This window comes from Setaria italica, chromosome II (assembly GCF_000263155.2).
Source record: "Setaria italica strain Yugu1 chromosome II, Setaria_italica_v2.0, whole genome shotgun sequence".
Taxonomy (NCBI): Eukaryota; Viridiplantae; Streptophyta; class Magnoliopsida; order Poales; family Poaceae; genus Setaria; species Setaria italica.
The window spans coordinates 2,356,988-2,384,367 of NC_028451.1; the positions used below are offsets into that span (position 1 = coordinate 2,356,988).

Genomic DNA, 27,380 nt, shown 5'->3' on the forward strand with positions numbered 1-27,380 from the left:
GGCCCGTGCAGATCGGGCGCGGCGACGACTCGTCGTCGGTCGCCGCCGCCCCCCGGGGCGTCCGGGAGCGGCGGCGAGGCCTTATTATTGAGGCGGTGGAGGTTCTCGCGGATGGCGCGGACGAGGGCCAGGTCCTCGTCCTCCTCCTCGTCGTCGTCGTCCGAGGAGAAGCCATTGCTACCCGCCGCCGCGGTCGTCGTTGCCGCGGCGAGGGCGGGGGTGGAGGGCCCGGCGAGGCCGGAGGAGACCTGCGCGACCGCGGCGTCCGGGTCGGCCCCGGACAGGATGCAGGAGCGGCGCAGCGCGTCGAGGTCCTCCCGCAGGTCCTCGTCGATGTCCGGGTCCGAGTCGTCCGAGTAGAAGTCCATCGCCGCCGCGGAAATTGGCGGCGGCGGTGGGGTTTATTTAGGGTTCCCCCCTCGGGGCGGCGAGGGGAAATTGGGTGTGGTGGTGGCGGCGGCGGCTAGGCTAGGGCTGTGACGCCGAGCGAGCGAGCGCGGAGGCGGCGGCGGTGCGGGGGATGATTTGAATCCTTCCGCGAGAACAGGGGAGGGAGGGGAGGCAGGGGAGAGGAGGGCGGCTCGGGGGGTGGAAGGCTCGAAACGGCGCAGGAATTTTGCGGCGTGTCGGTTTTGCAGGGGGAGATCGTTTTCCAAATAGGGCCCTTGCAGAAACTCGATTTTACGTATAAAAGTTTAAGTTCATTTTCCTTGTACTGTACTGGACGCCTCCTTCATCATCCGATTAAAATTTGGAAGGACATTGCTCACGATTTCGATTCGGTACGCGCTAATTTGGAAATAGGATGCATTTATCAGTAGGGTTTATATGCCGGTAAACCTCGCACGCGGCAAGCAATACGGTACAATTTTTCCCCCTATATTTGTATTCTTTTTTTATTATAGTATATGACACAGGTAGGCCTAACTAATTTTCTTGAGGGCCCAAGTACAAAACAGGCTAGAGGAATTTCTCCTATATACTACATCGGGCGGGAACAACCATTTTATGAGGCACTTCAGTTGTTTGTATACGAGATGTTTTCTTGTTCTTAGTAACACATCTTGTGTCTCCTTTGTGATATGTTTTGGGAATTTAGCGAGATAGCCAATTTTAAGCCGAAACAAAAGAGCCGGACTATGGAACGAGCGCAAATCATTTGTTATTCATGAAACATTGACAGAATCAGCAAATTCAAATCAAGAAACGGGTTACCATTAGCCAATAAGTAACAAACACGTCCTGGGAAGATTATTCTCTGAAAAATGTTGCGGAACCATATTCAGAATTTCAGATGAACATTGTATTCATTACAAAACAGACACGCACTGCTCACCAATGGTTTCAGAGACAACCCTTTATACTACGGAAAACTAGAATTGATCAGTAAAGTGCAACCGAACTGCAGAATCCCGAGCACGGACGAGGCAAATCTGTCTACTTGGATCTCTGCCTCATCTTTCGGCGCTTCCTCTTGAGCCGCCTCATCCGCTTCTTCTTCCACTGAATATCACAGACCAACAAAAAAACACATCAGTGAAACCGCACAATACACAAGTTGCTTAAGAAAAAATCAGATGGGTGCACCAGTCACAAAGTCATGCCAACATCAAGAGTTTCTATTATTACTAGGATCAGAAGTAAATTGGAGTTTCTATCATCAACAGATTGTCAGAAACACGGACCAATTGTTTCTTCACTTCCAAAATCACCAAACAAGTTCTACATCCTTAAAAAAAGACAAATTACATCATTGGTAATGAGTAGGAGGTATTTCTAATCACATAGATTCGAAATACATCTTACATCATCATGCTAGCTAAAGAACACCAAAAGCAGACAAATGAGAAATAGAAAAACTAACTAAACCACACTAGTTCTCTCAGACAAATGCCTCGATTTGTCCCCATGGTTTAATGGAATGGATTAGATCGGACTCGTCATCTTTGTTGCTCATCACAGAGAACAGTGCCACAAAACAAACACAAACACTGCAGCTACTCTTTCAGATAAACAGGTAAATTACATTGCTGCAAGTCAAGCTTCATATACGAGCACATGCCATCAGCCAATCATATAGAATGTCAATGATCCTACAACCTTACAATGCAAGCTACAGACAAGGGATGCCACCACTGCATAAGTTCCCAAGTGAGTTTTGGTTGCATGCAGTGATATACCTAACAAGGCAGAGTAGGACAGCAATGGCATGAGGGATGGATAATGTCAGGCTTAGCTATGTGACTAAATGATGTAGCTAGTGTAGAGCAGCCCATCAATAAGCCTAGGTTGTCAAACAAAAAATCAGATGCAACATTTCAGTCACCTATGATGTATTCCACTTGTTCTCACGCTGCAGGGTAGTAGAATTTTATTGCATCACTAATTGGCTTTGGTTTTATTAGCACTGCTCTAACATATGTACAGAGGATCCTCTAGATAATTTTCTCACCCAGCCCTCATCACTGAATAAACAAGCCTAATGAATACACACTGCCACTCAGAATGAGGAGGAATTTTTTCATCCAGTTGATCAGACAAGATCAATTAACTTTCCTCATGAAGCCAACTATTAGAGCACACAAAAAAACCAAACAAAATGGAAGGCTACAGAAAGATTGTTGTGTTCTCTCAGACAAATGCCTCGATTGTCCCCATGGTGTAATGGAATGGATTAGATCGGACTCGTCATCTTTGTTTGCTCATCACAGAGAACACGGCATATTCTACTTCCTCACTGAAAAGAGAAGCATTCAAATGGTTGGATGTGAAGTCCTGAATTGAAGGTATTTCGAGTCAAAAGAAATGCTACAGCCGGCCAAACAAACAGTTTCGGATTCCTCAACAATCAGGCCAGCCCAGATGTTTTCTTGTAAACCCAGTCCTAATTACTAACCAAAACAAAAACGTACTATAAAGGAACACATAGACAGGGATCATCGGCATTCAGAATGAGTAGGAGGAATTTCTCATCTAGCAGATCAGACGCAAATATATTTCTTTCCTCATCATGCCAACCAAAGCACAAAAAAGCAAGCAATCGAAAAACACAAGAACAGGGTTCAAAACTAGCATCACTAGGGAAAAAATGGTGTGTTCGCTCAGACAAATGCCTCGAAATCATAAAGCAAGTTCTACATCCTTAAAGAAAAGCCCAATTACATCATTGAGAATGAGGAGGTATTTCTAATCACATGCAAAACAGAAAAAATAAAAGCACACGAGTTCTCTCAGACAAATGCCTCGATTGTCCCCATGGTTTAATGGAATGGATTAGATCGGACTCGTCATCTGTGTTTGCTCATCACAGAGAACCACACCACGCAACGCCACGAAACAAACAGGGCACTACAGGCAGCACATAAGCGGCCGCAACGGGGTTTAGGAGAGAGGGGTTCACCTTGGCCCTCATCGCGGCGGCGGGGGAGCTCGCTCGCCGGCGCGACCCCTCTCGCGCTCACCCTCTCGGAGGGGGAGTGGGGGCCGGACGAAGAGAGACTTGCGATAGCGGCGGCGGCGCGAGCTCTAGCCGTCGCCGCGGCTCTATATAGGGAGCGCCAAATGGGCTAACCCTAGAAGGGGTCACTGGAGGGCCAGATAATGGGCCAATGGGCTTCGATTAGAAGAAAAAAGAAGTTGCGGGCCTCTCTAGCTTGGGCTTACAGTCACGACGAGCCAATCTCAAGTTTGCACTGCACCCTCTCAAACTTGCCATCAAAACACATTCTTTTTTTTAAAAAATCGTTTTTGTTTGAAGCAGTTTGCACGTGCCTATTTTATATTTATTTTTGAATTTTATTGCGATGGGACATGTGTTGATATCATCTGTGCTTCGATACGATTCTGATCCCGGGCCGTGATTGATGGCCGAGTTATCTTGCTGGTCCTGACCGCCTCGGTACCGCAAGTCCACAAAACAACAGCACCGAAACCTTACAATTGACAAGGAGTTAAGGACCTGCACGCCCTCCAATGGCTGAGGCAGAGCAGTTCGACGAGGGCCCTCGTTCCCACCTCGAAGGCACCAAGGCACAGATCATCTTCGTGCAGCAACCGGCAGGGTGTCGGCGTGCATCGGGACGGTGTTGGTGCCTTCGTGGTCGCCGCTTCAGGCACGCTGCACGACTCAAGCACACATCCGCCGCTTCTTCCGTCTGCGGATGCAAGGAGAGTTGAAGCTGTTGTAGCTCGTGGGGTTGGGTTGGTCACAGCGTGGTGCCCGTCCCAGTGGTCCTCGCCGGCCCAGAGCATTGCCTGGCTGGTGCTGCCAGGAGCCCAGGACGCAGGCACGCAGCGGCGCTCCGACGAGCCATGGCGTGCAGCGGAGGTAGCATTCTAGCGACAATAGGGGCCACTCCTAGACTGGACTTGCTGGCCATGGCCACGTCGGTTTTGTGTATTGTTGCTTGCAAAGATGCAGCGAGGAGGTGTTGATGAGAGGTTCCGGGCGGATCATTGGAGCTGTGCCGTCGTCAAGCTCAGACTTCGGGACGTGCAAGCCGGTCGGATGTTTGGGGCTCTGGGCAGAGCATGACGTGCCAGCGGCGCTTGCTGGCCATGGCCATGCCGATGCGAGCACGAATAGAGGTCGCCAGGAGGAAGGAGATGACCGGAAGAAACCTCCAAGAGGCGACGGCGCTCCTGCGAGCAATGGATAGCAACGGTGATGGTACGGCTGCAACGTCCAAGGGTGGACCCCTGGGTGTGTTCTGATCGTTGGATCCAGCACGTGCAACAACGATTGTGCATTGACTATGGTCAAGCCAAGCTGTCAGGTAGCCGGTCGTCCTCCCCAGCCAGACCCAAACAGGCGCAGGATCTGGACGTCGGTGCCATGGCTGAGAGCATATAGTCCATAGAGCTGAACGGCGCCATGGCAGTCTCGTCATCGATGTCGCATACATCACGAACAATAGATCTTCAGAGTTCAGACCACCTTTCTATTCCTAGCTTTGCCATTGCCACCTGTCTCCTGATGCGATCCTGCAACCGATAATTGAAGCAAATGGCGGATTAGAACATGCGACACTGGCAAGGTCAAAGTAATTTTGAAGGTTCAGATTGAGCATGCATCCGTCGACCTGCTTGGCTGCTTGCCATGCCATGGCCCATGGCACGGCATCATACCATCATCGAGGGGCTAGGCGCAGTATTGTTCAAGTATGCAAAGCACCAGTTGGTGATCCTAGGCAAAGGTTGTTTGTGCGTGGACTCCCTCTGAATCAGACGAAGCTGCATGGAAAATTGAAGTCAGTTTAGCCAATTGACAGGTTCATATTATAAGATGGCGTCCTCTCTCCTCTCGCCTGCAGCCGCCCCCATCTCGCCCACCAGCCTGCCAGCTCCGGCAGCCACCACAACCTCCGACGGTCCTTTTGGTAAGACAGCCTCCTCCCCCTCCCCCCTCCCTCCAAGCAGGATCTCCACCGGCCGCTCCAAGCTCTTGCGGTGGAAGAAGCTGAGCGACTCCGACAATGACTCCATCAACCTCTCTCCCGCATCCTACCGTGATGCGCTCTGCTCAGGCCCAGCTCACGCCTCGTCCTCACGTGCCAGGCCAGATGCCCTTCTAGCGCTAGCGGTTGTGACGGAGCCCCTCCATGGTGCGGTCGACATGGGCGGCTCTACGCGACCAGATCTATGTTACCAAGTCCGCTCCACCATCATCTCCGACCCGCACCACCGCCTGGAGGAGTTGCTAGCGCTTTATTTATGATGCTTGGATGATGATTGATTGTATAGCCTACGTTTCTAGCCATACCTTATAATTGCTTATCATGTTTTCCTGTTACCTACTTGTGGACTAGCTACGGACCCCTAGCTAGTCCACCTTACTTATATCCATATACATGCTTTTGAGATATGAATGGGCATATGCCATGACTTTGGTGATGGGATTCCTTAAACACTATCGCGTGTGTTTTGGGTAAGTGTGATTCCTTGACGTATTTTGGTGGGAAGGAGCGAGCCGCGGCTGGTACTGAGGAGTACCTTGTCAGGGGAGAGCATTCTGAACTCTCTCCACCCCTGTGCCTGTGGCGGGTATCTTGTTTGACACTAAGGAGCGGGTGGCGTACTTGTACATTGCAAGTGCTTCGGCACATACTTGTGGAGTTGAGTGCTCGCTCTCAGCCCCTAAGGACCGAGTCAGTTTACCACAAGTCACAACATCTATTTTCATACATACCGTTCACCTTGTTATGGGCGGGATTCGGTCCAAGACTAGTGGTGGATAGTGCTCAGCCTGAAGGCGGATTGGAGGATCAGTTTCAGGAGTTCGAGGCGTTGACCTACTCTGACCATATTGCATCCCGGTGTGGGTAGGTTTCACAGCTTCAAGGTCCTCAACTGGTGACGGCGTGCCCTACAGTTGAGGACGGTTCCAGACTCGAGGAAACAGGAGAGTACTATCCACTTACTATGACTTCGGCCGTTAGGTGGGGTTTGGACGGATCGCTACCGTTTAGGCTCCATCGGTGTGGGTATAGTTGTACAACCTCTGCAGAGAGTATAAACCTATAGCTATAGTCCGTGTCCACTGTTTATGGACAGTGTTGTTGACTACTGCTACTTCTGACTAGACTTATATATATAATTCTACCTTGCTTTTTTAGATAGACCGTCGTTTGCCGTTGAGATGTGAGGGAAGGGAGCTCTCACATCGCCTAGTGTGTTTGGGTGCTGGATTCTTGGGGTAAAGGATTTGTAACGATTTCCTTGATGTGAGGTGTTGACCTCGGAGATAGTATTGCTTTGATGCATCCTTGATTGCTACTGCTGCTGCATATACCTCTGCAGCTATATATAGGTTGATCCATACATATATTATTATTCCCCCATTTCCTTGGCTTGCTGCTTTTGGGAGTTGACATGGCCTACCGCTTCTCGGGTAGATGGTGGCTTTTTAGGGTCGGGGCCTGACTACGACTTCAACAACGACGGATGGGAAAACTAGGGATGGTCCCTCGCTCAAGTTGCCTCTGGAGATGTTGTTCGCCACGCTACATGTTTCCGTTGCGTAGATGTTTTACGTTTCATGATTCAGTCCTGATGGACTTATACTGGCATGAGTCAAAGTGTTGTACTCGATATTTATGATATTGTTACTCTGTTGCTATTCTATATTTTTGTGTTGGTATGGATTTATACTATATAAGATAGGGAATCGCACGTGAACTATCACGAAAGTGCGTATGTTTGAATTCTCAGAAATGGGAATTCAGGTCGTTTCATACGTGGTACACTCTACAAGATTGGTGGATTCGAGCAAGGAGGTTGTGGAACGGGCAAAAAGAAAAGGATTCGACTCCTCGGTAGCTCTGGTTACTTGGTTACTGGGAAATTTGGAAATAAAAAGTTTTCCGAGGCGATAGACTACAGCGGGACCAATTCCTCCTGAAGATCAAGGCAGTGGGCGAGCTCTGGATTTTGGGAGGAGCAGTGAATTTGGGTTGCCTCACTCGCGAGTAATCGCGCAGGCAGGTTCGAGTCCTCTCACACTGGTTGTTACCCCCCTTATGTAATAGTCTGTCATAGTTGGTCAGGTCCTTGGGCGCCAGATGTATGAGCGTGTTGTTGTAATTCTCAAACTCTTTCTATATGCACAACTTTCTCGCGTATTCGATAAAAAAAGGTGAAGCTGCATCGAGCTGATCTGCTTGTTGACAGTGTCTCTGCATCGTTCATGAGACGGAGAATCTAAGCAAGCAACAAGACTGTTTGCGGCTTCAGCGGTGCAACATCGAGAAGATGCAAAAGTATTATAGGGTTTTTTTTTCGTTCTTTGATAATCACAGCCATCGCAAGTTGCAGGTGCTGTTTAAATCTTCTCTTAATAAAAAAGAGAGTTAACGTTAAATGAAAGCTTCAAATTTGGCAGCGGTTATCAATGTGTAATGTATTGTGCTTGTCTATCAACAACAATATGGAGCAAAAGCTTGAAATCTGGCAGATGCAAACACCAAACAGTTGGGTTGGCGACAGACAGGTTATCAGCAGTTTCGAATGACTGCGTAATCTTGCATCCTGTTCTTGTGGGCTGAGAATCGAAATTGTGTGGCTTCTGGGTGACGGTTGCAAAGATGAATGATAATATGATGTGATGATCAGGAAGATGAAATGATTCACTCCTAAGAAGATTTGCACCTTGATCTCAAAAAAAAGAGAGAAGATTTGCACCATATGTTTGCCCTTGTCAATCGTGTCTGACCCCTTTCTGTTCTTGCATCATGGACGATATTTAGCTCCATGTAAGACTTTGTTTTTGCCGTTATTTGATCGTGGTTTGTGTTTGATGGAGTTGTGTGTCCGTAACAAATATTGGCTACATTCATCATGGATGACACACATCCAACATATAGAAGCTTTTTTTTTTAAAACCGAACATATAGAAGCTGAGATAATATCTTGTTTCATCATCTAAAAGTTGTGTTCTGCATGCATGTCTGCCAATGCGAATTTTGTAAAAGGTGAAAAGAATATGGCATTTGATCTGAATGACTTGCTAAATCATGCATCCCAGTGTTGCAAGCTGCGAGTCTGCTTCACTGATGAGACTGCTTAAATACCCCTGCACCTTTCTCATCTTCCAAAGACAGAATGCGTGACTGATAGCTGCGAGTGCAAGACTCCCAGTCCAGGAATATCCCGGTTTTTCTTGAATATGCTTTCGAGTGGGGTATTGGAGATAAACATACTACATAGTGTTTCTTTTATATGATCTTAGAAGTTCCTAATCTGATGGCGGCGAGGAACTCTGTCTTGGATGGACTGCAGCTGGAATGTCTGCAAGGAATTTCGGTCCTCGGTGGCTGTCGTTCTGAATTTTACTTCGAGCTGATGGTGCTGTTTGGTAATGTCTGGTGGCTTTTGTTTTGTATATGTTGTTTGATGATACTTTTTGATGCTATGTGCGTGTCAGAAACAATGGCCTCATTTCTGATGTTTTTCTAAGCAGTCAGTGCGCCTGAAACAGCAGTGTGTGGCAAATGCAGTGTTTTTTTTCCACCTCATTTCTGATGAGTTTTTAGGCCTAGCAGTAGCAGGGCATTATTTGGTTCCTCTGTATTTGACATCAGTGATACATGTTTTGACAAGTATTGATTCTAGCATGACCAAAGTGTCTGGTTGTGATTTGTGAATGGATGCGAGTTGCCCTGTGATTTGCATTGCACAAATGTACCAATTCTCTGACGTTTTTTGGCATCCTAGCATGCATTGACTCCATGTCTAGTGTACGAACCTTCGGAACCTAGCTATAAACTCACTCAATATCTCAAAAGAAAGATCAATAGAAATGCTGGTCACGAAGACAAGTATCGGAGCGCACGCCTCGGTCACGCCGCGGCAGTTCGCCGGCTTCACGCCAACCTCTCCACCCAGCTGGGGCACCGGCGGCTTTGGCGTGGTGTTCAGGGACGTACTCCCCAACGGACTCGCCGTGGAGGTCAAGGTTTTCAACAGCCGCCTCGACCACGACCAGAAGGCCGAGGTGGGCAGCATCGCCGGCGAGCACCAGGACGGTGTTGGTTCCTTCCTGGTCGCCGCCTCCGTCGCGCCCCACAACTCGGGCATGGCGTGGCGCTCCGGCGATCCAAGGCGTGCAGCGGAGACGGCGTTCTTGGCTTCTTGCGACAACCAGAGTGGACGGTATTTCAAATTCCGTCCACCCCTGGAGCATGTGGACTGGCCCCTCGCCAGGCTCTCGAAGGCAGGATGCAGCACCACCGGCAAAGCTCAACGGCCGGCGAGCGCGCCGCCCGTGGGATCCGGCACAAGCAGTTGAGATCATTCATTGACTTCGGTCAGAGGCTGTCATGGAGCCGTCGTCGCGGCAGCTGGACGGCGCCATGGCGGAGAGCCTGCGCCACGGGCGGCATGGTCCGCGGCAACGGCGTCCACGGCCTGCAGGACCTCGGCATCCGCGCCCACATCCTCGCCCCTTGCTCCCTCGTACTCGACGTTGACGGGCAGGTGTCCGACGTCCTCGCGCGCAGCATCGGCTTGCAGGCGCTCGATGGCCTCCTCTCCAGCGAGGTCGCTGAGGATGCCCCCTGCCGCTGCGGCGTCGTCAACCTCCATGCCCTAGAGGTTGCCGAGGACGCCGTCCGCCGAGGCCTGCGCGCCGTGGAGATTCCCGCGGACGCCCTCCGCCGGCCTCTACTTGCAGGTCAGGACCGGGAGCGGCAGGAGCTCATGGGGCTTGCCGCCTGGGTACGGCGTGGTGCCCGTCGCAGTGGTCCTCGCCAGCCCATGAGCATCGCATGGCTGCTGCGCTCCGGTGAGCCACGGCGTGCAGCGGAGACGGCATTCTTGTGACAACCGGGGTGGACGGGGCCGGACGGGATTTCAAATACCGTCCACCGTAGGTGCCATCTGGCCGTAGGATCCAGCACATGCGGTTCAGATCGTGCATTGACTTCGGTCAGAGGCTGTCAGGGGCCATTCGTCCTCGCCATCGTCCATGTCCTCGCCAACCAAACAGGCGCGGCAGCCCGACGGCGCCATGGCGGAGAGCCGGAGAGCCTATGCCCATAGACCTCGACGGAGAGCGGCGAGCCCTGCCGGTGGGGTCGCTAGGCAAGTGGGCAGTGGCAGCCTCGTCGTCAGAAATCGCGTCCACCAAGAGCGACGGAGCTTCAGAACACCAACCTGCTTCAGAATTGCGTGGTGCCATCGCGCCGCCGCTCCTCGCTCGCCGTCGCTGTCGACGGCTATCTCCTGATGCAAGCTTGCAATTGAAAGTGAGGATTGAAGCGGGCGACGGTTTAGGACATGCGACACTAGCGAGGTGAGAATAATTTCTAATGTTCAGATTGCAAATGGGCATGCATCCATCCACCTGCCTCTGCCTGCCTGCCGTGGCATGGCATCATGCCATCACCCTAATCTCGTAGGGTGAGAAACAAATTGTGGGGCTTCTAGGTGATGGTTCCAACTTTCAAATGGGGAATGACAATATGACGTGATGATCAAGAAGATGAAATTGACCGGGCCTGATAATATGATGTGATGGTTCCTCAGGACCGGGCCTGGTTGTAGCCTGAAGATGGCAAAAAGAAAAGGAAAAAAAGAGAGCCTAACTGAAATTGACTTGAAGGCACAAGCTTGTGATAAGAAGCATGAAGCGCGTAGGAAACTCTTACACACTTGACTCCGGCTCCTCGGTCAACATGGACGGCCAATCGTTTCATGGTTGGCGCCGACGGAAATTCCTTGGCATCTCTGACTTTGCCACCTGATCCTTTGTCCAAGCTAAGCCTACTTTGCTGTTCCTTCTACCCTGCATTCCTCCGATCAAACTAAGCGCAGCTGCTGCAACTCCGGCTGGCTGGCGAGGATGGCGGCGATCGCAGACGCAGACATTGGTGAGTGAGCAGCCAACCGGTCATCAATTGAGAAGTGCTAATTCATTCCATACTAATCGATCTCGTTTCTTTCGAGTCCATCTTTCAGTGAGGGGCACGGTCATATTAGTCGCCATCGTCGCGTTCCTGGCCGCCGTGTTTCTCTTCGTGTGCACGCGCCGCTGGGCGTGCCTCGGCGGCGCCATGAGGAGCACGTCGGCGTCGCAGAGCTACGCGGTGGTCTCCGACCGCCAGATCAGGCACGCGACGGTCGAGCGGTTCCTCTGGGAGATCCGGAACGAGAAGCCCTTCCGGTTCACGTCGCGGCAAATCGCCCGGTTCACCCGCAACTACTCCACCCGCCTCGGCGCCGGCGGCTTCGGCACGGTGTTCCGGGGCGAGCTACCCAACGGCCTCGCCGTCGCCGTCAAGGTCTTCCACCCTGGACTCGGCGCGAGGTCCGAGCAGGAGCAGTTCATGGCGGAGGTCGGCACCATTGGCCGCACCAGCCACATCAACCTCGTCAGGCTCTTCGGCTTCTGCTTCGACGACGCCCTGCGCGCGCTCGTCTACGAGTACATGGAGCACGGCGCGCTCGACTCCTACCTCCTCGGCCGCCGGGGCCGCGACGACGCCGTCGACGTCGCGGCGCTGCGCGACATCGCCGCCGGCGTGGCGAGGGGCATCCGGTACCTCCACGAGGAGTGCCAGCAGAAGATCGTGCACTACGACATCAAGCCCGGGAACGTGCTCCTCGACGGCGAGCTCACGCCCAAGGTCGCCGACTTCGGGCTCGCCAGGCTCGTGAACCGCGCCGACACGCACGTGTCCGTGTCGTGCGTGCGCGGCACGCCGGGGTTCGCCGCGCCGGAGATGTGGATGATGTCTGGCGTCACCGAGAAGTGCGACGTGTACAGCTTCGGCATGCTGCTCCTCGAGATCGTCGGCCGGCGGAGGAACTTCGACGAGGCTGCGCCGGAGAGCCAGCAGTGGTTCCCAAGGCTGGCGTGGGAGAAGTACGAGGCCGGCGAGCTCATGGAGCTCGTCGGCAACGGTCGTGGCGTGTCCGCGGCGGGTGAGGAGCAGTGCAAGGAGTTGGTGGAGAGGATGTGCAAGGTGGCGTTCTGGTGCGTGCAGCAGCCGCCGGAGGCGAGGCCGCCGATGCGTGCGGTGGTGAAGATGCTGGAGAGCGAGATGGAGATCGCTCCTCCATTGAACCCGTTCCAGCATCTGATGGCGCCGCCGACGGTGGCCGACCAGTGGACGAGGATGACGACAAGCGCAAACAGCGTTCCTGAGATTAGCATGGAGATTGTCTAGTCTAGCTTTATTTGACTGTGCCTGCGTAAACAGCATCTTGTCTTATTATTACTGAAAAAGTAATCCTAGTAATTTTATCTTGTCTACTCGATGCTGCACTGCTGAAGCCATTGCTTGCTTAGTTGCTCTGTCCCATGAAAGATGACCGGCTCAATGTAGCATCGCCTGATTCAGATTTCGGAGGGATGTTCACATCGACTTTCAGTCGACCACTAATCCTAGCTAGCGCCTGATCACCAACTGGTGCTTCGTGCATGCTTGAACAATGCGGCGCCGAGCTCGTGGATGGTGGCATGATGCCGCGCCATGGCAGGCAGGCTGGCAGGCCAACTGATGCATGTCCGATGCAATCTGAACCTGCCAAGTTACTCTCACGTGTTCTGATCCTTCGTCCAGTTCAATCCTCAGTTGCAACGCTAGGGAGGACATCGTCCTGCCTGACCTCTAGGGAGGGAGAGGAGGCCACCGAGCGCCTGCACACCGATGCCGCGCGCCAGGACGGCGGACACCTTGCAGTCAATGCAAGATCTGAACCACACGTGATGAATCCAACGGACAGAAAATACCAATACCGTCCACCCCTGGTCGTCGCAAGCGCGCCGCCACCGCTGCACGCCGCGCCATGGAGGTGTCACCTTCCTCCTGGAGACCTAGACGCCTCCATTCGTGCTTGCAGCGGCGCGTCACGATCTGCCCAGAGCCCCAGACATTCGCCTTGCACCTCCCGAAGTCCCGAGTCTGACGCCCCGACGACGACGACGACGACGACGCCGCTTCGATGGTGCGCCCGGAACAAGACACACGAAACCATGAGGACAAGCCATGCATGGCCCACCAACGGCGGCGCAGCGCCATCATGCCCGCATGTGCCGCGACGCGCTCTCACTCGCGCCCTGCCGGGGCACATTTGCCGTCGCCTGCGCCGCGCTCTAGCCGCCACGACCAAATGCGGCGGCGCGCTCGCTGGCCGTTGAGCTTTGCTGCTGGCGCTGCATCCTGCTTTTGGGGGTCCGACGAGGGACCGGTCCACATGGTCCAGTGGTTGACGGTGTCGGAGGAACGCCGCCTCCGCTGCACGCCGTGGCTCGCCGGAGCGCCGCTTCGTCCCTCCGTCCATGGGCCGGCGAGGACCTCTGGGACGGGCACCACGCCGTGCCCGGTCTTACGAACAGCAGTGGCGTGATCGCTCCTCCCGTCTGCGGAAGCGGCGGCCGTGTGCCGACTGCCGAGAACGAGTTGTGGAGTATCTCTAGAGAGGATGCAAATTCATGGATTGTGCATACGATTCTGCATAACCCAGCATGTCCATAGCCGAAACTGAATCACCCAATCGCGCGCCGGCGGAATTGAATCCTCTCCTAGTGCGAGTCGACCCTTGCTTGTCCCGTTGGGAGTTTCCGTGCAATTGGTTTATAACCGAAAAATATCACACTCAACGAAGCATGTGTTCTTCCTGGATAACCTAATTGGCAGATAGCTCACAGAGTCACAGATGAGCAAGGATATGATATATACATGGCATTGGCAAAAGCATAGTACATCAGATCACATTTCCTGCCAGATTGCACCCACACCAAAAGATTGGCAAAATGGTCACACATCATTTGATCAACCAAACAATGAAACAACCTAGGATCCAGAGTTTTGCTCGGCGTCATCGACCATCTTGCTGATGAACTTTGGGATCGGGACCTCGTACCCGAACAGCGACATGTTGTGCGGCAGCTGCGGCATCTTGGGCCCCGACGGCATCGGCGGGAACGAGATGTCGGCGAGCCCGGAGAAGTCCGGCATCTTGGGGAGCTGCGGGATGTCGGCGGGGAGGCCGCCGCCGCCGGCCGCGTTCCCAGGCTGGCCGCCCGGCTGCTGCTGCTGCTGCATTGCGGCGAGGCTCGCCACCATCTGCGGCGTGATGCTCTCCGGCAGCTGGCTCTGCAGCGCCGGGAGCTTGGCCAGCACCTCCGGCGGCAGGCTCGCCGGAAGCTGGCCCTGCACCGCCGGCAGCGTCGCCAGGATCTCGCTCGTCTGCAGCTGGCCCTTCGAAGCCTCGATGTTCGCCAGCGTCTCCGGCGGGATGCTCGCCAGCACGTCCGGCGGGACGTTCGCCGGAAGCTTCGCCAGCACGTTCGGCGGGATCTTGGATAGCACGTCCGGTGGGACGTTCACCGGCACGTTCGCCGGCAGGTTGGCCGGAAGGTTCGCCGGGAGGTTGGCCGGAATGATCTCCGGCACACCGGCGGGAGGAACCGGCGCCGGCGCCGGTGCAGGACCTGCTGGCTGGCCATTTGGGATCGCGGCAGGGCCTTCAGCAGCTAGGAGGCGTCGTGATGAGGATGCACAGAGATGTAGGTTGATCGACAAAATGGCCAGGAAAGTCACGAAGCAATGGGGCTTCATTGTGACTTCCCCGTGGAATCGAGAGACTCCAAGCCCGGCAAAATGGAGGGCTGCAAACGAAAGATGGTAGACTGGGGAAGATTATATATAAGAATCTAAAATAAGAGCTTGAAGCTAAATTTGGCGAGGTGCAGAGGTTTGCCAGATGAAGTGCTAAATCGCAGCAGGGCAAAAAATAACAGATTACCAAAAGCTGGAAATAGCTCTAAATTGCAACAAGCAGCTCGTGCTTTATTCAGACATAGCAAGCTAAATATAGAAGTTCCATTTTGCTGGTGGAGATCGTGTACATTATGCTACCATCCAGTAACGGATCCAACAGTGAGATTAGGAGGGGCTCTCTCTTCTTCTCCTTCCTTCCCTCACTTACCTTCTTCCTTCTTCCTAAAAAATCAAGGAGGGACTAGGGGGGCTTGAGTCCCGCCCACGCCCACCGCTAGATGCGCTCCTGCTACCATCTGATCTACACCAGCCTCCTCATCCTACGCCAAGAAGAGGGACAGATGGGATTACACCGCATTTTTAGTGTCACTGAAATCCCAGCAGGTAGTACAACATTATTAAGTGTCAACCAATTTGGTTTAACAACACAATTGATGATGGTATTTGGGTTAGAAAGTCATACCAGTGGGGTAGTGCCAGGGATTCTTCGTATACTCGAGGTTAATAACCCAGTAGATTGGAAGCATAGTATCTATAATTGATCAGTTGATACATAAGTATGAACAATTGTGAACACTATGAACAATGCGCTTAGTCGCTCACAGTTTTCAGCTACTACTTGCGATTCATCTCATAAAACTGAGTGATCTTACTTTTTGTACCAGAAGTGTTATTTCATCAAGATTTCTGCATTCATAATATAATCACCTGCAAGATGTTCTCAAATGAGCAAATTTTTCATAGTAGGTTCCACTTCCCTTTCTACTTCACATAGTTTCTTATTTTTGTTTGCTGAAGGAATGCATGCTGAATTTCTAATCAGTCTGTGTTATATGTGCATTTTTCAGGTCTTGCATTTTTCTTCCTTCATCTAGGACCTTTTAAATATATATTTACTCTGTGTTAAAGAAATCCAATTGGCATCATGCAAGCAAAGTTTCACACTGCCAGATTCGTCCTTGCATTCAAAATGTTTGCAAGCACTTTAGGGGTGTTCGGATCTTTAGTCCGGACTAAAAAATTCATGTCACATCGAATATTCGGAGGCTAATTAGAGGACTAAATATGAGCTAATTATAAAACTAATTACACAGACAAAGGCTAATTCACGAGACAAATCTATTAAGCCTAATTAATCCATCATTAGCACATTTACTGTAGCATCACATTGTCAAATCATGGACTAATTAGGCTTAATAGATTCGTCTCGCAAATTAGCTTCCATCTGTACAATTGGTTTCGTAATTAGTCTATGTTTAATACTTCTAATTAGTATCTAAACATTCGATGTGATAAGAATTTTAGGAGGTTCCGAAGAACAAACACCCCCTTGTTGTTGAAGCCATATGTCAAGTCAACAAAAGTTGGCGGGCATGTTTCTGACCACACATACATGACAGATCCAACAGAAGGTGGACAGCATGTTGATTTTGCCCTGTACACTTCAGATGAACCAGTTAAGTTTTACAGTGGTGCTACAACATTAAGCTATTTGCCCATCAAGCCTTAATCTTAGATTTGAATTTTCAGTTGTACACTTCAAATTTACCAGTTGGAGCAATAAGCTGTTTTCGCATGAAGCCTTAATTTTAGATTTCGAAGTTTAATGCACATGATCTTCTATTTGGAATGTAATTTGCCAAAATTTTGCTAAAATAGAGTTCAAGTACATCAAACAGGAAATAAATGTTCTGTCTGTATTGATTATTTGCAAAAACTAAAAATAAAAATTGTTGCATTGCTTGGGCTCTCTGGATAGGATGCTAAAGATAAAGTGTTGCACTTCATTTCTTTCTGGATAGATCTATAACTGTTCCAGTGAAAATAAGGCTGTTCTTTGTTTAACTGGCTCTGATGTTGTACAATAGATGCTGCCCGCTTGTTTTCAGCATGCATCATTAGGCCAGCAGGGCGTTTGACCTAACGTCGAAATCAATCTTGCGTATGATCAACCTAGTATTCATGTCATGTCAGGAGAAAGGGCCTCATCATCACATCTATTTGTAAAAATAGGTACCCGAATGGCATGTTTGCAGAAAGAGTCTTCTGTTGACCTTTCTTAGGTGCATGGCCTAACACTAAAAATATAATGTTATCCATTTTGCCACCATTTTTTTTCGCAAAATCAACATCTACACCTAACTTTTTTTGAAATGAGCCAGCAGGAGAGCTGCTGCTATATTAAAAATACGGAGGAATACCCGACGGGCGAAGTACAAAAATTCTATACACAAAGCAAAAGGAAAAACAAGAGAGTGCTAAAAAAAACTAGATACTACAGATCCCATCTACACCTAACTTTTACGCATCAATAACTATTCTAAAATGAAGAAAATAATAATTCACCCTTAACTTTTTGTTACAAAAAATTAATGAAATTAATCCCTCGCTATGTACGAAAGCTACACGAGAGCAGAGAGCTACGCCGCAGTGTCGGTGTAGGCGTGTAGCATGTCGTGGGGTGCAGAGAGAAAAATATCGCTGCATGCGTGGCCCATGCGTTCCGAAATGTGTGGCTCCGAGGATGCCGTGAGCCCACACACACAGCCCAATCAGGCAATCCGGCCCCATGGCCCACCTGTCCCTCTCCATGAGCTAATTGCGTCTTCCCCCAACTACCCACACACCCCCTTTCCTCTCCCCCTTCCTTCTCCAATCAGCTTCTCCAGTTCTCTACCTCGCCATTGAACGAGCAATCTCCAATAGCTTCTCAGCTCACCCTGATCATCCCAGAAGATCAAGCGCTCCATTCAGTAATTTTTTATCCAAGAGGTAAGTTCATCCCTTTTATCCAGTCAATTTTTATTGTAGCCTTTTTTTCCCCTCCTCTCAGTTTTGCTTGTTTGCTGTCTGTGCAAATCGTAGCATCTTGCTTTGCTTTATCTTTCCCCACATGAATAAAGTATATCCACGGTGTACTTGGACAAAAAGCAAGGCTGAGCTGTTCAAGGTTCAGGGTTTCAGACAATTAATTTAGTGTTGAGATTATACGCTGTGAGCTCAATTTTTAATTTCTTGCTCGATTAATCACTCCGACAGCAGTTGTGAGCATTTTTTTAATGGTACTAGAAAAGCTTTGTGGCCTTGCTCCATAGACCTCTTTCGGAAAATTATCAGAGAGAAGCAGAGCTGAGATAGACAAGAGAAGTCTATGGCTCTGAATCTGCTGAAACAAAGAATTTGAAGACCTGTATGTCTGCTGAATCAGGACTCTGAAAAAGAAAAGATGGCAGAGCGTTCAGAGAACGCGTCGGGGGACATGATGAGCAACATCATGGAGGCCATCGCCGAGAACCTCCCCAACAAGAAGTCGGTCAAGTTCGACGACGGCGAGGGCTCCATCTCCGACCAGGCCAGGAAGCTGTTCGGCGGCGGCGGCGGCGGCCAGGGCAACAAGAAGTCTCTCCACCACTTCTTTGGCGGCGGGAAGTGTACGCTCCGATCCTTAACAGCATCAGAGTCGTATTAAACCATCTCGAATTTCTCGATCGATCTGCCATGGCTGATGGCTCATCCATATGCAATATGCATCCATGTCGTTTGTGGCAGCCGCCGACGTGCTGCTGTGGCGGAACAAGAAGATCTCGTCGAGCGTGCTGGGCGTGGCGACGCTGGTGTGGGTCTTCTTCGAGTGGCTCGACTACCACTTCCTGACCATCGTCAGCTTCGCGATCGTGGTCGGCATGGCCGCGCAGTTCGGCTGGTCCATGTTCGCCTCGAACCCGCCCCGCGTCGAGCTGCCGGAGGAGCTGTTCGCGAACGCCGGCAAGGCCGCCGGCGCCCAGGTGAACAAGGCCCTGGGCATGCTCCAGGACATTTCCTGTGGGAGAGACCTGAGGCGGTTCCTCATAGTAAGTGCACTTTGCTGAACTGAACATGTCTGAATTTCTTCGGTGAGAGCGTTTGCAGTGTGACAGCTAGTGTCAGGCTGAGCTTACAATCTCCCTTCCTTTTCAGGTGATCGCCGCGCTCTTCGCGGCCGCGATCGTCGGGAGCTTCTGCAACTTTCTGACCGTCATCTACATCGGTAATGCAGAGAGTCCTGTGATCTCTCGCTTCACCCTTATCAGACACTTTGGATCTGAAGATTCACGGCGCTTCACCTTCTGCGTTTCAGGGTTCGTGAGCGCGCACACTCTGCCGGTGCTGTACGAGAAGTACCAGGACCAGGTGGATGATTTCTTCTACAACATGCTGGGCCTGCTCCAGAACCAGTACCAGAAGCTCGGCAATGGCGTCCGCAGCAAGGGCAAGTTCAGGAAGAGCGACTAGTTCGATTCGATTTGTATACAAGTATATATACATGTACAGTATTTGTACGCCTGTCCTAGCAGATCGCCTCATGGCATGTAATCTGGCATAATTCCAGCATCTCAGCACTGATTTCCTCAGCAGAGAGTGTCTGTCAAACTCGATGTTCTGTACAGTTGATCATCAACTACTTTTACAATGCAATAAGCCAATAGTGCTTAGCTTCGGACTCGCCAAGGGTGTTGTAGTGCTGCTGCTGAAAATGAGGTTCAGGTCTGAATTTCCTTCCATGAGCCGGGCAGGAGCAGGATGTCTGGATTGGAGCCGTTGGATGTGGGCACCTAAGATTTACGCACAAATCTGGTTCAGTTTATTTCAGAGAGACAGATCATCGAGGGCCCCTATCTACCTTCTGGAAGGTAGATAAGAGATCAAACTTGCAACCCACCAACCGGCCCACGAAACATTCACCTTCTTCCCTGGCAGCTCCCCATCCCGCCGCCGCCTCCTCCTCCACCATCCCGGCCGGCGGCTGCCGAGCCGCCCCCACCAACCACCGCTGCCCGCTCGCCCGACCTTCCTAATTCTATGGACATCCTCACCCCCGCCGCCGGTCACCGGCCACCTGCCATCTGACCCCGCCCTAGCCTCCGTCGCCGGCCAACCCACCACCACTGCCGGGCCTCCACGCCAGTGTCGGTCCTAAGCTTTAGGGCCCTCTAACCTATATATAAATCTTATAATATATATAAGTGCTTACGAAGCGAAACCAAACCCAATAATATATTTTTAATTTAACATGTTTGATAATTATCGAGGAACAATATAGACTAAAGCTAATATGATTACCTTAAGAAAGAATAGAACTCCATAATATACATTGCTTATCATAAAAAGATAGTTCTTCGGGCATTTCTTGATGCAAAATCATCAAGGACGGTATTGAGATCAATAGTGTCCAAGATATCCCTCTCGATGGTGCACATAGCCAATCCATTTAACCTTTCTTGTGACATAGTTGATCTCAAATAGTTCTTCAACAACTTCAATTTTGAGAAACTTCTTTCTGCCAAAGCTACAATCACAGGTACAATTAAGAGGATTGGATAGGCAACTGAAACATTTGGATAGCAATCTGCAGCTATAACAAACTCCAGAATCTCAAACGCTGACATCAAAGAATCTGGCAAAGTCACTTGTAGCACCTTTAATTCTGAAAAAAATCATTGATCTCAACATCGGATGAGTTATCCTGAGAAAATGTTTCCACAAAATTCTTGCAGTGCAGCCAAAGATCAGCTTCATCCAAAGATTTCAAATTTTTTGAGTTGAACAAGAACCCAAAAATGTTATCAAATTTTTTCATCTGCCCAAATCTACTAGTCAATGAATCAATTGCAGCATCAATCATAACATTGAAGTACTCTACTCTAAATGAGTCCACAGCAGATCGTTGTATTTCCTCATCTTAGTCATCTTGTTCATCAAATTGTTTCTTTCTCTTTCCTTGACGTTTTGTACGAAATTTTGGCTCTATATCCATTTCAGATGCAATGTTTTTTGCTGTATCCATACTAGAAGTGAAACTTTCATCTCTATACTTCTTAAAATATGATATGACACCTTCAATATGTTTGAGAGTATCATCTATACTCACAATTTTAGATTGCAACTTCTTGCTCACCTTATTTATAGAGAATAAAATATCGTGCCAAATAACCAAACCAACTAAAATTTCAAAATTCTCTAGTGCACTCACCAAAGATTGACATTCACTAACTGCCATTGGATCATCAGTTGAAGCCTTCTCTAGCGCTATTAAAGCTGATCTTATTTGAGGAGTTTGGAATCTGATAGCTTGAACACTTTTTATTCGACTTTCCCAGCGTGTATTAGACTATGACTTAACTGTCAATCCTGGAAAATTATCCACTAAAATCTTCCACCTTTTAGTAGATTTTGCAAACAATGTGTATATACGTTGGATGAGACAAAAAAAAGAAATAGCTTGCCTGCAAGATTTAACAAATAGTAAGTTTGAAACTTTTCCCAAAACATGACATATTATATGAAAACAATGTATAATAGAAATAATAGTTTACCTGCAAGATTTTCCCATATCATAAAGAGTAAGATTCAGACTATGACATGCACACGGCATCTATAGTGCTTTTCGATTAATTTCAATCAAGCGCTTCTGAACACCTTGGTGAGAACCCTTCATATTTGAACTATTATCATAGCCTTGTCCTCTCACATCATCAATATTCAAATCAAGAGAGGCCAATACATTCTTTAATTCATTAAAAAGACCTAATCCTGATGTGTCATCTACTTTCAAGAACTCTAGGAAGAACTCCTCTACCCTTGGAATATTCCTTGACATATTGACACACCGAATAATTAGAGTCATTTGTTCTTCATGGCTCACATCTGGAGTACAATCTAAAATAACATAAAAGTACTTGGCATCTTTGATGATCTTTAGTATAGTTTATTTCACACAATCTGCAAGAAGAGAAATCATCTCATTCTGAATTTTATGCCCAAGATAATGATGATGAATCTCACTATTTTGAATCCGTCTAATATGGTCTTGCATCACAGGATCAAATTCACCCATCATTTCAATTGTGCCCAAAAAGTTACCATTGCTATCTTGATATAATTTCTCATTTTTCCCTCGAAAAGTCAAATTATGTTTAGCAAGAAACTTGACAGCAGAAACAATTCTTACTAAAATTTATCTCCAACGCTCTCTCTCCTTTGCAATTTCTCGTTGCAAATCATCATCAATTGTTTTATTTTTTGCTCAACCTTAGCCTAAGTTCATTCCAAGTATTCATGCTTGTTATATGCTCAACACTATTCTCATGTTGTTTGAGTCTAAAACTAAGATGTTTCCAATCCCTCAATCCATCATGTGCTAGCAAACTTTTGCTCTGACTTGATTTGAACAATTTGCAGCAAAAACAAAAAACTTTGTCCACATGTTTAGAGTAAACCAACCATTTTCTATCAACCACCTCACCATTGCTTAACTTTCTGGAGTAGTAAGCATATGAAAAATGTCTATTAAGAGCATCTGCAGGGAACTCAAGATTCAATTCTCTCACCGGCCCCTTTTCAATCAATATATCTTTACCCTTATTATCAAGATTTTCCCAAGTTCTAGGATCAAAGACATCATGAATAGAAGCTTCTTGCACATCATCAATTGAATTTTCAGGTTCACAGGAAGGCTGTAAATTTTCATTCTCTGTAGCATCATCAATGTCATCAACTTGTTCACTTAAATTATCATTAATTTGTTGATATTGCTGCCCTTGTTCTTCAATATCAAGTGCATCTACAGGATTATCATCAGGCACAATACTGCTTGTAGCCGGAAAAAACTTATGTATAGCACCTTTTTTAGATTCAATAAATTGATCTTCTACTCTTTTCCGTTTTCTTTTCTGAGACCCCGACAAATGCTTCTAAGGTAACATTCTAAGTTTCTAACACCTAAATTAGAAGAAAAATACGACTATATGAGTACTGAGTACTAGAAGTCCGAAGTAATTAATTTAGATTAAAAACGATCAAGAAAAAAAAACCTAGATCATACCTGTGCGGCTGACCCGCTGTGCGCCTGTCAGCCTGTGCCGCACGCGCGGTGCCGCGCGGTGTGCCGGTGTCGCCGTCAGACTGTGCAGCCACGCAGGCCAATCCCCTCCGGTGGTAGTGCGACACGGTAATCGACTAATCGCCTAATTGGCGAGACGGCGACTCACGACTCGGGGACTCACGGGTGGACGGCGTGCCGATTCGCATTCACGGATGATGGACCGACGGACGGGCGGTAGGCGTTTTGGCTTTCTCACGCTAGAAGCCTGGCACTGGTGGCCTGCTGCAGTAGTCCGATTGTGGCCTGTATGGCTGTATCTGTATACGTGGGGTCCTGGGCTAGGCCCCCCCTTCTGTGGGCTCTAGGCCATCGCACCCCGTGCCCCCTCCCAGGGCCGGCACTGCTCCACGCTGCCCCTACCCCCTCCTCTTCTAAGGCCGCAGGTCATTGGAGCCCCTACCCCGCAACCCCGAACGGCCGAACCCTAACCCTAACCTCGCCGCCACCTCGACCACCACCCCAGCCGCCGGCCGCTCCCCCCATCTCCCACCCTTCCTCAGCTCTCACTCCGACCAAGCAACTTGCCCGTAGGCGTGCGAGAGCAGCGGCGCAAGTCGGCGGCGCCGCGGCGTGGGCGTGAGGGAGAAGAAGAGATCGGGCCACACGAATCTCAAACACCGGAAGGTTCAATGCCTTCCCGCAGATCAGATGGCCTTTCCTTTTTTTTCTTCAGGGAGAAAGAGAGAAAAGAACGAACGGATTTATTACCTGCCCGCTCAAACCAGCGACGGCCCATCAACCGGCCCGTGTTCTCATGTCCGTGGGCTAACAAACAGATAAGACAGACAGGCAGGCAGAAGCCGCGATCGAAGCCCATATCAGGGCATCCCGCCACAACCATGGGCCTGGTAGCGTTTAATGGGCTGGACTGGAAAGCGCGCGAACGGGGGATGATGGACCGGTGCGGTCCAGTCCAGCATGGCGCGCGCGGCATGCATGGGGGCTGAGGAGGGAACGTGCATGGCGGGGCGCCTCCACGTGGAGACCGTGCCCGGCGGCCGCTCGCCATGAGCACGCCTCAGCCCCGCGCCACCTCGGACGGCCGCGCCCTCACGGTGGCCACCGTCGCCAGGAGCCCTGATCTCCTGCGGCCTGTGTGCCCTGGCTGCGTAGTTGCCTCGCTGAGGCTCCAAACTCCAGTTGGCAGCGTTCGTTGATGCTTGATTAGAGCTTCACTAACCTAACGCCTTTGGTCAAATCCCATACTGCCAATACTTAGTTCTGCTTTGCTCTCTTCTTCATGCATGATTTTTTGACAAAGCTAGGCAACAACAACCATACGCCTTCCTTGGGGAAATATTAGATTTAGAGTCATGTGCAACAACAACTACTAATTCCTGATAGGTTAGCGAAAACTATATATCTAGAAAAGTTAAAACAAATAGTAATTTGACATCGGTAGACACGCGCATTTGCGACGTGACCCCGAAATGCTAAGATGGCAAAATAAGGTAATGTTTGGATCCGTTAGTGCTAATATTTAGCTGGCTACGCAGACAATAGTTGCTTCATATTATTATCAGCATAGGGTTGTATCATGTATGGACTTAGCATGCAGTTTCCAAGCAACTAATGGACTCATTGTTTGCGTATGACTGTTTGGATCCCAAACTGCTAATTCAGTAATTCTAGATGCTAACTATTAGTCGTAATGGATCGAAATAGAGCCTTGACCAAGTAATTAGGGCTTCCGTCTTCCAACAACTCGATCTTAGTGGTTAACTATAAAGTATAAAGTCACTGTCAAGGACATCGCCTAATATAATATACTGCCCCGCTCAAGACTATACACACACACACGCGCCCGTAGAAGGCCTATTTCTGCATGGACTAATAATTCCCCAGCTTTGACAGTAGATATCCGAGTAAGGAGAGTGATGGGAGTGCGGATGATGCCTGGGCTATACTGTTGGCTTGTAGATACCAAGGTAAATATACTTTTCTACCCCCACAATTAATTGTTGTTTCCTAATTCCTATACACCATGCTTAACAAAAGTAACTAGGTGGCACAGACAATCCAACGCCGTGAAGCCACGTCGGATCACGAGGTGCACGTCTCGGAAAAACTGGAAAGGAGCCGGCCGGCGGCATCTATGCTCTCCCAGCTTTCCAACGAGATCTGTCGATCGGCTGCTCGTGCAAAGCCACACCCCAGTGACCACAGTTGAAAGCCATCATGTCATCATCGTCGTCTTTCCCCCATCCGCACAGATACTGTAAGATCTTTTCCACAGCCGGCCGGCCGGCGACCATTCCTCCGGCGATTAACCGCGACCTCCATGTCTCTCCCTACTCTGTGAAGAGAGCTCAAGGCTTCGATCTCGACCGCGTGCTATATATCTGCGACGTGGCAACACGGACGCCGAGGAAAGAGACGGAGCAGCGCCTGACGACAATGGCTATAAATAGCCTACTACCTGCTCCCCAAACCCTCCAGCAACCTGGCAAGCTTGCTTTCACACCAGCCAGCTCCACACTCACTGACTCACTCTCCTCGTTACTAATACTACTCCTGCTTGCTCGAGGCCGAGGTAGGTGGTGCGGCATGGCCAGGTCTGATCAATACGATCCCTTTGTATGGGCGCTGCCCATGGTGGAGGGCAGCAGCAACCTCAGGGGCTGCGGCGGCGCCACCGGCGACGACGACGACGACGACTTCGACGTGGCTCCGGCTGCATAACAACTGACGGATCTCTGCAGTGTATGCATGTGTTCTCGGCCATGCTGATCTATGAGCTGAGAGATCGTATATAGCGATGAGCTAGTACGTTTGCTGAGGTTTCCGATCGAGGTGCTGTATATTTCATGCCTCCGAGCTAGAAATAATTTCGCTCCCCTAATAGCTTGCTTAGCTAGCTCTAGTAGTTATTACTAACAATAAAGAAGCATCCATGCATGGCCATGTGTGTATATATGGAGCGCAGAGACCTAATGTGGGGGTTCTACTGATAGTTTTGGTCGAAAATAAGGGTAATTGCTGTCCAGGGCTTCATGATTAATGGATGCTCGTGCATCTTTGTTGGTGCACGAGGTCAGGAGTTGTACTTCCATTATGTTAAAGAGGCATTATTCATGCATGATTGATCTTGAATGATTGTTAGCAATCTTCTACTCTTTGGTTTAAATTCTCTGTTTGGATTTGAAGTGGGAGGGGTTTACTTAGGTCATTCTACATCATCTGGTGTATGGATTGATTTATATATGAACTCTTAGGATTAACTGACCAAAATTCACACATCATGGGGAAAAGGGTGAAATTGGAATGAATGGATATGGCTTAATGTACCACAAATTAACACAAAGGAAACAAAAGTTCTTTTTACCTTAAAGTTGTGCTTAATTACTTTTGGGCCTTACTCCTACCTTTTTAATACACAAAGAAAACTTCTGTGCCATACCACAAATTAACATAAATAAAAGTTAGATTTAGCTAAATGTGGGACCGTTCTAGGCCTTTACTTCTACTTTTTAACATAACAAGCAGCTCCCTAGGGTCAAAAAATATATATTCCAAAAGTAATCTTCAAGAAAACAACCGATCTGAAAAGTATATAGTATTTCCCTAGGGCACCTTGGTAATCTTGTTCTGAATTAAATCATTCTCTTTCAGCATTATTCCTGAAACAATTTTCTCTGAGCGTCTGCCAGAAAAGTTTGTGGCAAATCCTTTTGATCTTGACTCAGTTAATCATATACTTATTTAAAATAGTTTGAGATGTCTATGACTGATTTAGCACAACAAGGATGATTATTATTCCATTGGAGTTTATCTACGCGTTTAGATATAATTAAGTAGGAATCTTTATTTTGGTGAATGTTTGTTTGTAATATAAGTTCATTTTTCCTTATCTTATAATTTTTTTAAAAGAATTGTGAATTCAACAAGAACAATGAGGATGATCTACTTAATCCATCATTTCAGATAGGTTAGAAACTTAGAACCCAACCCTACAACCATGGGAGTGCAAAAAACTAATTAAGGATGTTCGTCATGGCTAAGACTAAAAACAAGTACTACGCTGACGATGAGGCTTTTATAAGTAATTTCTTCTCAGACGAAAAAAAAAATTAATTTCTCATGAATGCAAAGTTAAGGCTTCAAAACTCATCTATGTGAGAAGTTTCTCTTGCGTTTCAATACAAGAACTATTGTTTATTCCATGATTATATTGATGTGCCTACTAGACGTACAACTTCTATCTGAAATAAGTCTCAGACACATTTCTAAGAAAA

The 27,380-nt window shown here is 49.0% G+C and overlaps 4 protein-coding genes and 2 long non-coding RNA genes across 6 annotated transcripts in view; 3 read left to right on the top strand and 3 right to left on the bottom strand.

Annotated features, from left to right (window-relative positions):
- Window positions 1-597, bottom strand: part of LOC101780859 — a 7,867-nt gene extending 7,270 nt beyond the window's left edge. Inside the window, exon 1 of the mRNA XM_014804794.2 lies at window positions 4-597. Coding sequence (XP_014660280.2) covers window positions 4-368 — 365 coding nt within the window. The 5' untranslated portion in view covers window positions 369-597. The remainder of the gene's footprint in view (window positions 1-3) is intronic.
- Window positions 598-1,193: 596 nt separating this feature from the next.
- On the bottom strand, window positions 1,194-3,557 carry LOC101781532. Its single transcript, XR_214581.3, has 2 exons — window positions 3,401-3,557; window positions 1,194-1,503 (listed from the first exon to the last, which is right to left on the bottom strand). It is a non-coding gene; the product is annotated as an uncharacterized LOC101781532 (long non-coding RNA).
- A 7,648-nt stretch (window positions 3,558-11,205) lies between these two features.
- On the top strand, window positions 11,206-12,737 carry LOC101781809 (rust resistance kinase Lr10). The gene is made up of 2 exons (XM_004955374.3): window positions 11,206-11,366; window positions 11,455-12,737. Exons 1-2 carry the CDS (start codon window positions 11,339-11,341, stop codon window positions 12,663-12,665), a joined length of 1,239 nt encoding a protein of 412 aa, XP_004955431.1. The 5' UTR covers window positions 11,206-11,338; the 3' UTR covers window positions 12,666-12,737.
- A 1,557-nt stretch (window positions 12,738-14,294) lies between these two features.
- LOC101785323 (protein enabled homolog) lies at window positions 14,295-15,062 on the bottom strand. Its single transcript, XM_012843534.1, has one exon. The coding sequence runs from the start codon at window positions 15,060-15,062 to the stop codon at window positions 14,295-14,297; it is 768 nt and encodes a 255-aa protein (XP_012698988.1).
- Window positions 15,063-17,840: 2,778 nt separating this feature from the next.
- LOC101782210 (reticulon-like protein B8) lies at window positions 17,841-19,707 on the top strand. The gene is made up of 5 exons (XM_004955375.4): window positions 17,841-17,996; window positions 18,433-18,655; window positions 18,774-19,075; window positions 19,182-19,251; window positions 19,342-19,707. The coding sequence occupies exons 2-5, from the start codon at window positions 18,451-18,453 to the stop codon at window positions 19,494-19,496; spliced, it is 732 nt and encodes a 243-aa protein (XP_004955432.1). The 5' UTR covers window positions 17,841-17,996; window positions 18,433-18,450; the 3' UTR covers window positions 19,497-19,707.
- Window positions 19,708-24,962: 5,255 nt separating this feature from the next.
- On the top strand, window positions 24,963-26,238 carry LOC111256308. Its single transcript, XR_002676372.1, has 2 exons — window positions 24,963-25,073; window positions 25,151-26,238. It is a non-coding gene; the product is annotated as an uncharacterized LOC111256308 (long non-coding RNA).
- Window positions 26,239-27,380: the final 1,142 nt, after the last annotated feature.

What these genes read in the sequence shown, in the direction of transcription:
- LOC101781809 (XM_004955374.3), top strand. Translation starts at nt 11,339, where the DNA reads ATGGCGGCGATCGCAGACGCAGACATTG. An exon ending in GATCGCAGACGCAGACATTG is followed by an intron (nt 11,367 to 11,454) that starts GTGAGTGAGCAG and finishes TCCATCTTTCAG; the next exon opens with TGAGGGGCACGGTCATATTA.
- LOC101785323 (XM_012843534.1), bottom strand. Translation starts at nt 15,062, where the DNA reads ATGAAGCCCCATTGCTTCGTGACTTTCCTGGCCATTTTGTCGATCAAC.
- LOC101782210 (XM_004955375.4), top strand. Translation starts at nt 18,451, where the DNA reads ATGGCAGAGCGTTCAGAGAACGCGTCGGGGGACATGATGAGCAACATC. An exon ending in CTTCTTTGGCGGCGGGAAGT is followed by an intron (nt 18,656 to 18,773) that starts GTACGCTCCGAT and finishes CGTTTGTGGCAG; the next exon opens with CCGCCGACGTGCTGCTGTGG. An exon ending in ACCTGAGGCGGTTCCTCATA is followed by an intron (nt 19,076 to 19,181) that starts GTAAGTGCACTT and finishes CTTCCTTTTCAG; the next exon opens with GTGATCGCCGCGCTCTTCGC.